Source organism: Sinocyclocheilus anshuiensis, unplaced genomic scaffold (assembly GCF_001515605.1).
Source record: "Sinocyclocheilus anshuiensis isolate Anshui unplaced genomic scaffold, SAMN03320099.WGS_v1.1 scaffold206, whole genome shotgun sequence".
NCBI classification, from domain to species: Eukaryota; Metazoa; Chordata; class Actinopteri; order Cypriniformes; family Cyprinidae; genus Sinocyclocheilus; species Sinocyclocheilus anshuiensis.
This window is the reverse complement of record NW_015542358.1, coordinates 131,960-142,209: the sequence shown is the minus strand read 5'-3', so window position 1 is coordinate 142,209 and position 10,250 is coordinate 131,960. Positions and strand designations below refer to the sequence as shown.

Below are 10,250 nucleotides of genomic sequence, written 5' to 3'. Positions count from 1 at the left end.
ACACACACACTCACACACACACACACACACACACACACACACACACTCACACACGCCTGCAGAAACAAAAATACAAATGCACTTAACGGCCCGTTTAACTTTTCCTGTTTACAGCCTGTAAGTCGGTGTCAGACACCAAATCGATGGTTCCTGTGGTGAAGCAGCCCGTGTTCCTGCGCAGTATGTCCGCTCCCTCAGATCTGGAAATGATTGCCAACAGTGATGTGGAGTTCACACATGGAGCACAAAGGTACCTCAGACACAGCAGAAGCACCAAATCACAGCTAAAGAATGAATAGGTCTAATTTCTGATATATAAAATAGTTAAAATATGCACACATATCAGTTGAATTATATATTAATGATCCAAGTTTCTATTAAACAATATTAAACTATATTATTCTGTGTAGTTTAATATTATTATTAAACTATATTAATCTGCAGAGGAAAAGCTTTTTGTGATTATTATTATTAAAGCTGAATTATTTATTTATGCATTTACTAATTTATGCATTTACAAAGTTATGCATTGATTTTTATTTATGCATTTATTTATTTTTTGTGAAACTTCTTTCAAAGTTCAGTTTCTCAAAAACATGACTCTGTTCAGATGAGGGAGTGTTCAATAAATCAATTTGTTGTAAACCATTTAGTGATGTTTGTGGCTCAAAAATTACATGTCTTTTTTAATGTTACGTAAAAAAATTTTTTTTTTACACTTTGCTTATTGCTTTAATAGGTACATTTGGGTAAAAAGCAAAATGTTTCTGTAAATTTTGCAACTAATTGTTTGACTGTCTAGCATTTATTTATGCATTTATTTTATATTATTATGTTTATCTTTATTAATTTATTTAATAATTATTATTCAGTAATTTGTTGTGAACCATTTAATTATGTTTGTGGCTTAATTACATGTCAAATTTATTGTTATGCTAATTTGGTTTTTAACTTACTGCTTAATTAGGTAATTTAGGTAAAAAAGCTAAATGTTGCTACACTTTTTTAAAACTAATTGTTTGGCTGTCTAGTATTTATTTATGCATTTTATTTATACATTCATTTCTTTATTTATGCTTTTATTTCTTTGTATTTCTTTTATGAATTAATATTTAATAATTTGTTTCTAAATGATAGGGTTGGGTATCGTTTGAATTTGATCAATTCCAATTTGTATTGATTCCCAGTTTCGATTCCAATGTGGTTTAGTCAAAGATTTAGATATCAAACATATTTATTCTGTGTCTCTTTCTGCAAAACATTTAATTGCTGCTGAATACCATGAACAAAAATCAGCTGGCTGCATAAAAACCGGGCTCGATTAAGAGCTGTTTGTTTGCAAAATAGAGCTGGGCACGATTAAAACAAAATAAATTGAAACTTTTTTTTTTTAATTGGAGGTTGTGGTTCTCTCACAAATCTGAATAGACAACTAAACAAAATCTCATGTAATTAATGAATGGAATGATTCGATGACTCACTCAAGATTCACTTGTTTCATTACTGGATGAGTCAGTGTTTTTGAATGAATCTATTGAATGAATGATTCAAAGACAGATTCATTTTTAACAGCCCTTTTTCAGCACCTAAAAAAAAAAAAAGATGCGCACACAGGAAATCGAAAATGTTACAACAGTTATCCGTTTCCTGACCTTAAGTATTCGATTCTCTAATTGGAATTGATTTTCGATTCCCAACCCTACTAAATAAACAATTTTTGTAACATTTGTGGCTCAATTATTTGTGACCCTGGACCACAAAATTAGTCATAAGGGTCAATTTTTTTTAAATTGAGATTTATACATCATCTGAATAAATAAGCTTTCCATTGATGTGTGGTTTGTTAGGATAGGACAATATAGTTGTAAAGTAATCCAATAAAGTTTTTATATATTTACGGTAGGAAATGTATAAAATATCTTCATGGAACATGATCTTTACTTAATATCCTAATGATTTTTGGCATAAAAGAAAAATGGATAATTTTGACCCATACAATGTATTTTTGGCTATTGCTACAAATATACCCCAGCGACTTCAGACTGATTTTGTGCTCCAGGGACACGTTATATTATTTATTTTGGCTTATTGCTTTAATAAGTAAATTCCAAATGTTGCTACAATTTCTATACTAACTAACTAACAGCCAGTCTGTCTGTGTAGGAGGCACCTGCATCCATCCAGTCACCGGAGCAGCTCTTTTACTCTGCTGCAGTCGTTGGTCATCGAAGACAGCAAGGACAAGCCCACGTACAGCGTGCTGCTGGGACAGCTGTTCGCCTTCATAGGAACCACTCCTGATCAGACCGTAAGATCAGACTCACTCAGTAGGACACTGGTGTTGCTCTCAGACGAACATCAGCACTTAAAGCGCGTCTTCTGCCTGCAGGTGTCCAGCAGCAGCTTCCTGTCCGCGGCTCAGACGCGCTGGAGGAGAGGCCGCACCCGGAGACAGGCTCTGGTTCACATGAGGGAGCTGCTCACCGCCGCTGTTCGCGTCGGAGGAGTCACACATCTGGTCGGCCCCGTCACCATGGTGCTGCAGGGCGGACCGCGGTACATTTAACCTCAGATATTTACACAGACACTACTGTCCCACTGTTAAAACGGTTATTCCATATACGTAGTAAGGTTTCACAAAATAAAACAGAGCAAATAAAGTGTAATGATATTAATAAAAACAGTATTCTTCCACCAAACAATGTAGTTCCTCAGAAACAGTTGCGGTTCCAACAAAGTGGTTGCCGAGCAGCACACAGAAGTAAACAAAGGTGTGTGTTTGTAGTGTAATTTACAACAGCTTAGAACGCGGCTCAGCCAATCAGAATCAAGGACCGGAACTCTCCGTTTTATAATGATCAATTTATAATGTTACAAAAGATTTCTATTTCGAATAAATGCTGTTCTTTTGAACTTTCTATTCATCTGTGAATCCTGAAAAATAACATGTATCGCGATGTCCACAGAAATATTCAGCAGCACAGCTGTTTTCAACATTGATAATAACCAGAAATGTTTCTCGAGCAGCAAATCAGCATATTATAATGATTTCTGAAGACTGGAGTAATGATGCTGAAAATTCAGCTTTGATCACAGCAATCGGTTACATTTTAACAGATATTCACATAAAAAACAGTTATTTTAAGTTGCAATATTATTTCAGAATATTACAGTTTTTACTGTATATTTGACCACATAAATGCAGCTTTGGTAAGCAGAAGAGACTTCTTACCGACCCCAAACTTTGGATTTTTGGTTTAATATTGGTAGATCAATCCGCAGATCGTTGCATCTCTGCTTTGGAGCTTCAGTTGCCCCAATCGCCTGCGCCAACAGCATCGGCCTGCTGTGCACCATCCCCTACACCAGGCAAGCACTCTGCCCTTATTTCATCAAATCAAATATGGAATTCTGTCCATATGGAATTATGTAACAAGACCAAGGTGACGTCAGCGGAACAGGAAATTATTTCTTCTTAGAATTAATGTGCACTGATTAGTATTACAGCAACACTTGGAAGGTGTGTAAAAAAAAAGAAAAAAAGTAATTGGTGCCAATTTTGATATAATGGTCAGTTAAAACTCCAACTTTCTTTTACAGTAAAAAGTGCCAGTATCATATATGTAGTATTAAAAATACTAGAAAGTAACATTTATTTTTATATTTTGAGTTTTCATTTTAATTTTAGTTTTAGTAATTTTATGTGCTTTTGTGTTTTTTCTTTTCTTTTTTTACCCTCAATATTTCTGTTTAGCTAATTCCTTTTTTATTTAATTTTTAGGTGATGAATAATGCAGTCATTTTGATGATGAAGGGTGTTAAATGTAAAATTCCAGCTTGCTATTGCATAAAATTTATGTTTTCATTTTAGCTTTCTTTTTTTTTAAATAATCTAGCTTTTGTCATTTTTATTAGTTTTTTCTCTTGCTGTTACAGTAGCAGTGCTATTTTAGTATTATTTACATGCTATGGTAGTATTTATTAACATTTTAAATTACCTTTTATTATACTATTTTCAGTTTTCATGTTAGTTTGTTTGTCATTTTTTTAAATTAATTTTTCTAATTATTTTATTCCAGTTTAAGGTGATAAATAATGTAGTTATGATGATGAATCATATTGATTTTAAAATCCCTATGTACTGTTACAGTATCAGTGTTATTAGCAGTTAGCATTATTTATTTCATTTCATGTCATTTATTTTTATTTCAGTTTTAGATGATGAATAATGTTGTAATTTTGATTTTATATTTTCAGTTTTCATTTTAATATTTGCTTGTTTTTGTTGTAAATTTGTTTTATGTAGTTTTGTCATTTTTTTTATTAGTGTTTTTCCTAGGGATGCGCGATATTGGACTTTTGCCGATATCCGATATGCCGATAAATTTCAACTCATTTTGGCCGATAGCCGATGCCGATACCGATATATAGTTATTTTTAATTTTGGTTAGTTTTTAACAAGAACTTAATTGTTAGAATTAAATAAACAATAATACAGTTATTTTATAATGACAGTACATTGAAGATTTGAAAATAACTAAATAAACTATATATTAATCACTGCACTTTTTTTTATCAGAAAGATGCAGTGGTAACCGTAACATTTTATTTTATCAAAAGCAAAAGAGTTGTAAAAATTCTGAAAATCTTTTAGAGATCATAATTTGTTTAAAAATATAACATATTACACATGGATGAATAAATCAGTAAATATAAAATTATTTAATTTAAGTGTCATGTTTGTGATTTTTTTTTTGTTTGTTTTTGTTCATGTAAGCTATAGCTTCTGACCTTTAAATCAAAACATACTCATGTTTTTATGGCATCAATTACTGCTTTATTTAATCAGAAACACAGTCTAAATATTATTTGTGTATTTTGCTTTAATTTTTTTTAGAAGTAGGCCAGCTCCCCCTACCCTAAAACTCCTTACTGAGCAGGCATTAGGACCCGGGGGAGGCTGCCGCTGCACGTGCTATTACTGTTTACTCTATCATACACCGAACACGTCATTCTGTACATGCATTCTCAGTTTAAATGCAGCGATCCAAAACAGTGAATCCAATCACCATTCAGGCAAAACTTTGCTTCAAGAATGAGCCAGAATGCTGACGTGATCTAATCGCATTGTTGATGTGATCTAATCGCTATCTCAACTGTGAGTTCATGTATTCTTCTTATCGGCAAGACATATCGACATATGCTTTATTTAATCAGAAACACAGTCTAAATATTATTTGTGTATTTTGCTTTAATTTTTTTAGAAGTAGGCCAACAGCTCCCCCTACCCTAAAACTCCTTACTGAGCAGGCATTAGGACCCGGGGGAGGCTGCCGCTGCACGTGCTATTACTGTTTACTCTATCATTCACCGAACACGTCATTCTGTACATGCAGTCTCAGTTTAAATGCAGCGATCCAAAACAGTGAATCCAATCACCATTCAGGCAAAACTTTGCTTCAAGAATGAGCCAGAATGCTGACGTGATCTAATCACATTGTTGATGTGATCTAATCGCTAGCACACCCTGAGCACATGAGTTAATGTATTCCTCTTATCGGCATGACATATCGGCATAATTTTCCATATCGGGCCGATGCCGATATTTACATTTAAAGCCATTATCGGCCGATACCGATATTGGTCCGATAATATCGTGCATCCCTTTTTTTTTTTTCTCAAATTGTCTATTTAGCACATTTATTTTATTACATTATTAGTAAGTTTAATGCATTAATCTCAAATTTACTTTATTGCAGTAAGTTTCCAAGGCAACATTTCTCATTTTTATTTATTAATTTTTTTCAAAGTAGATTTTATTTAACCTTCACTAGTTAAAACTAACACTGTACAACAGAAAATATGTCAACTCTGTCAACATTTTATTAGTATTATAGACCATATGTTAATAATGAGGAATATTCCGATGACGTGGCGTTCCTTCCATCTGTGTTGCTCCGGTCAGGAGTGAGGAGCAATGTCTGGTGCGCAGCGGTCTGGTTCAGCTGATGGACAGACTGTGCAGTCTCAGCAGTCAGAGAGACAGCAGCTCCAGTGAGAAACAAACCAAAAAACAGAAAGTAGCTACGATGGCCTGGGCTGCTTTCCAGGTGCTCGCCAACCGCTGCATCGAGTGGGAGAAAGTCGAAGGTGAGGAAAGTTCACCGCAGCCACGGATGGGCTGTATTTATGATACATGTATTTCAAATATAAAATAGGATTTTGTAATTTGTATCTGATAGGGTTGATGAAAATGCCTTTATATTTTGGATCAACATTTTTTTTTGTGTTTTAGTAGTTTTAAAATACTTTGTAAGAAGTCTTCAATGACGACATCGTAAAAAATGCGGCCTCTACTCCGTAGTTTGCCCAGATTTGTTACTACACTATTAATGTGCATGTGTCATCTATACTTCTGTGGCTCTCAATATATTGAGTGGTTGGAGTTGGCTTAATACTCCCTGACAAGTTCTGTTGATACTTTCTGATTACGTTTCTGGCTACATTTAAAATCAAAACATATTGATCATTTAATAATTGTCGAAATGCTAAAATGTTTGTTTTCAACGTCCAAATAGGTGTCCAATGATTGATAAATAAACATTTGATTGCTGAATATTGTACCCTATTGTACCCTTTAGTAGGATCATGATTTTGCATACTGCCTGACACATAAGACATTATATTTATGATTAACAATCAAACGATTGACTAGTTAGAAATTAGTTGCTATGAATACAGGTGCCATCAGTTGTCTTCTTATGAATGACTTGTTTGTCATTGAGTCAGTGTTGCTGATGCAAAGTAGGCCTTTCATTACCAAACACCAAGTAACTAAATTAGGATACAATTATGAGTCATTCTGGTAAACATTAAACTGTTGGGTATTTTTGGTCTGTTAACTGGTTGCATATGTCAGATTTATTGCAGGACTCGGGCAGAGAAAAGCTGTTGCTATTAAACATTGTTACTTAACTGAGTAACAATAACATTACTTAACTGAGTCAGTGCAATGGTGAAGGGATAGATCAAATAGGCCAGTTGATGGAAGGTTTGCGAAGAAATTTCACGCTCTCTTGCAAAAGTATTTTTAAAATACAAAAATACAGTAGTTTATTTTGATACATGGTGTGGCTGCTGTATTTAGTAGTTTATTTTGGAACACTTAAAATTAAGGTATTTGGTATTTTATTTTAAAATACATTTGGATGCATCTTTCCCCAAGCCTGTTTAAGGTTAACTGACGCTAGCGCTGTTGTTGATTAGGAGGCTCCACAGACGCAGTGCATTCTGGACTGGCTCGACAGGTGTCTAGCCTGCTAACCAATCACCTGGCTCGCGCGACAGACTGCTGCGGGAACCAAGCGGCGGGAAACGACGCCCTGCAGGATGTGCTCAGTTTGCTCAACGATCTTTCCAGGTACTTCCCGTTTCACATGAACAACTTCTCTGTTTATACTACGGATGTAATGATTACCGGTTTGACGATAAATCATGATAAAATTTCCCACGGTTTGTATTCTGCTGCTCCATAAGCGCCACCTGCTGTCAGAAAGTGGATTTACAGAGAGTTACATTTACATTCAGCCTGGGTGCAGTTCTTGTCTGGCCAAAAAAAATAGACAGAATTTCGCATGCCCTGCTGTGAATTTAGACCAGTTGATGAAATGCAAGCTTATGTGGATTCTACACATTTAAACAATTCGGATAAGTTATCTAGAATTATTTATGGAGCACATAAAATGCATATAATAATTTATTAATCAATCTTCATTTTGACTTAAACCTTGTATTTATTTAAAGGCGGAAATGTGAGGTTTACCTTTTTATGAAATTTTTTCAAAGCTTTAGTTGAACATTTACATTAGATATTTGAACATGCTATTAGTTTCCACTCAGCGTGCTTTTGCTTATCAGCTCGCGCACATCAGCTATACAGGCATTAATACTGAATGTTTAGCATTGCTAATTGCATACATATACTCTAACATTGCTAATTGCATACACATATCTCTAACAACTCCATTCTGCTGTCTGTTGTTGATGTTTCTTTGTCTGAAGACGGCTCTTGTCACATGCTGTGTGGTATCGGCGTTTGGTATCGGGGCAATTTAACGAGTACGAGTACAGGAGCTCAGTATCGGGCCCTTGGCACATCCCCACAGGTTTGAACTGTTGCATCTCTCTTTCTCCTCTTCCAGGAGCCACATTGGCAAAACCATCCTGAGCCAGCCTGCCTGCGTGTCTAAACTGAAAACAAGATTATTTTACTTGTTTCAAGCAAAAACTCACTTAATTTTGACTTGTTTTTTTTTTTTTGTTTTTTTTAAGAAAACCTTTCTTGATTTAAGCGTTTTTAGATATTTTAGCTGTTATTGTTTTAGTAATTATGCAAACAAAAACTAATTTTATTTGTTGTTTGTTGATTTTAAATATAAAACTTGGTGAAACGATTTGTATGTCAGTACTTTTTTAACATTTCCAGCACATTGTAACAATACCGTGATAATAATGATAACCGTGATCATTTTGGTCACTATAACCGTGATAAGAAATGTTCATACCGTTACATCCCTAGTTTATATAAAAAATAACTCTTTTTATGGAAATTCTGTAGTTTAAAAGAATATACTTAGGTGTGAACTGAATGTTATGTTTTGTAGACACTTAATTACATGCTAATTACAATAAAATTTTGTTATAGTTTTATACCAAATGCAGTTAGCTAAAAATGTTAGTGCTTTTTTAGCCACTTAAGTAGGACTTCAGTACATCTTTACATGTAATTTCATAATGACTTTTTATTGAGATTTGGTTGAATGTACTGACAAGCATTAATGGCAAACTAAAATATACTGTAATGTAATTTCTATTGAAGCTTGCATGTCATGTATTTAAATATATTTGTAATTATACATTTGTATAGTTTCATCAAATTTCTCTCTCTCTTGACGTTAAGTAATGTAACTTGTGCATTGTTTTACTTACTTGTTTTTGACACATCCGACCGAACTACAAACTTTCCAGTGATGTCTGTGAGAAAGGGATATTAACTCGACAAGCTCGCGCATCTGCGCCGCCGCGCGCTCAACCCACTTAGCATGCTTTGCTTATCAGCTCGCACACGTCAGCTATACAGGCGTTAATACTGAATTTTAACATATTCATTGCATACATATACTTCGTAGACATCCTTAATCTTTAATAACCATTCTGCTGTCTGTTGTTCTGTTGTCGGTGTTTCTTTGTCTGAATACGGCACTTATCACATGCTGTGTGGTATCAGCGTTTTGTATCTAGACATTTTAACGAGTACGAGTACAGGAGCATAGTATCGGACCCGATACCAATACCAGTATCGGCGCATCCCTAGTAGGTGGCGGCAAGTGACTGTTAATAAGTGAACATTTGAGTCATTAGTTCAAGCAATTCTTTCAGATGGCTAATTTGTTCAAGAATCAAGCAAGTGAATCAAACATCTTTATGAATGGATCACTGAATGACTCATGATTGACTCATTGACTCACGATTCGTTCAAAAATGCTAAATCATTCAGTAACGAAACTGCTGTGTGCTGCTCGGATATTATAGAATGATTATTACTTGTTTATTGAATGAATAAAATCATTGTCAAATTTGCAATCATGCTGATATTCAGGAAACGGCACTCTCTTGGTCATCTCATGTTGCTTAACTAGGCTACATTATGTTATAAATATAAAACCTCAATTTTTTACCATAGTATGTTTGTTCTGTGAGTTTCTTTGTCTGTGCTGTTGTGCTCATTAGTTTTGATTTCTTCACGAGATTCTCTCACACACAGATAGGCTGTGTTAGTCTCAACTGGTGGTTACTGTCAATACATTACTCTTTTTCAATCGTCATTTACAACAAATATAATCAAATCAGAATCATTAAATGGCAATTTGCACCGACCGGAGACAATTACCAAAATTGTTCTGTGCGTGTATCACATCAATGTACATATTTTGCAATAGCAAATTAAAAAGTTAATTATGAAGGCGCTATATTCAAAATAAACTGGTCATTTTTTTCTTCAAAACCATCTAAAATTTTTAATGCCTGACTTTTAATGCTATTTAAAGGGATAGTTCACCTAAAAATGTAATGCTATTTAAAATGATAGTTCACCATGAATTACTCACCCTCATATCATTCCAAACCCGTAAGACATTCATTCATCTTCAGAACACAAATTAAGATATTTTTGATGAAATCCGAGAGCTCTC

The 10,250-nt window shown here is 34.3% G+C and overlaps 1 protein-coding gene across 1 annotated transcript in view; it reads left to right on the top strand.

Annotated features, from left to right (window-relative positions):
• LOC107691858 (probable E3 ubiquitin-protein ligase HECTD4) overlaps positions 1-10,250 on the top strand; it is a 128,342-nt gene that overhangs the window by 53,226 nt on the left and 64,866 nt on the right. The window contains 8 exon segments of the mRNA XM_016490682.1: positions 115-250; positions 2,164-2,308; positions 2,390-2,556; positions 3,283-3,369; positions 5,966-6,150; positions 7,267-7,420; positions 8,202-8,273; positions 9,287-9,312. Of these exon segments, the coding sequence (XP_016346168.1) occupies positions 115-250; positions 2,164-2,308; positions 2,390-2,556; positions 3,283-3,369; positions 5,966-6,150; positions 7,267-7,420; positions 8,202-8,273; positions 9,287-9,312 (972 nt within the window).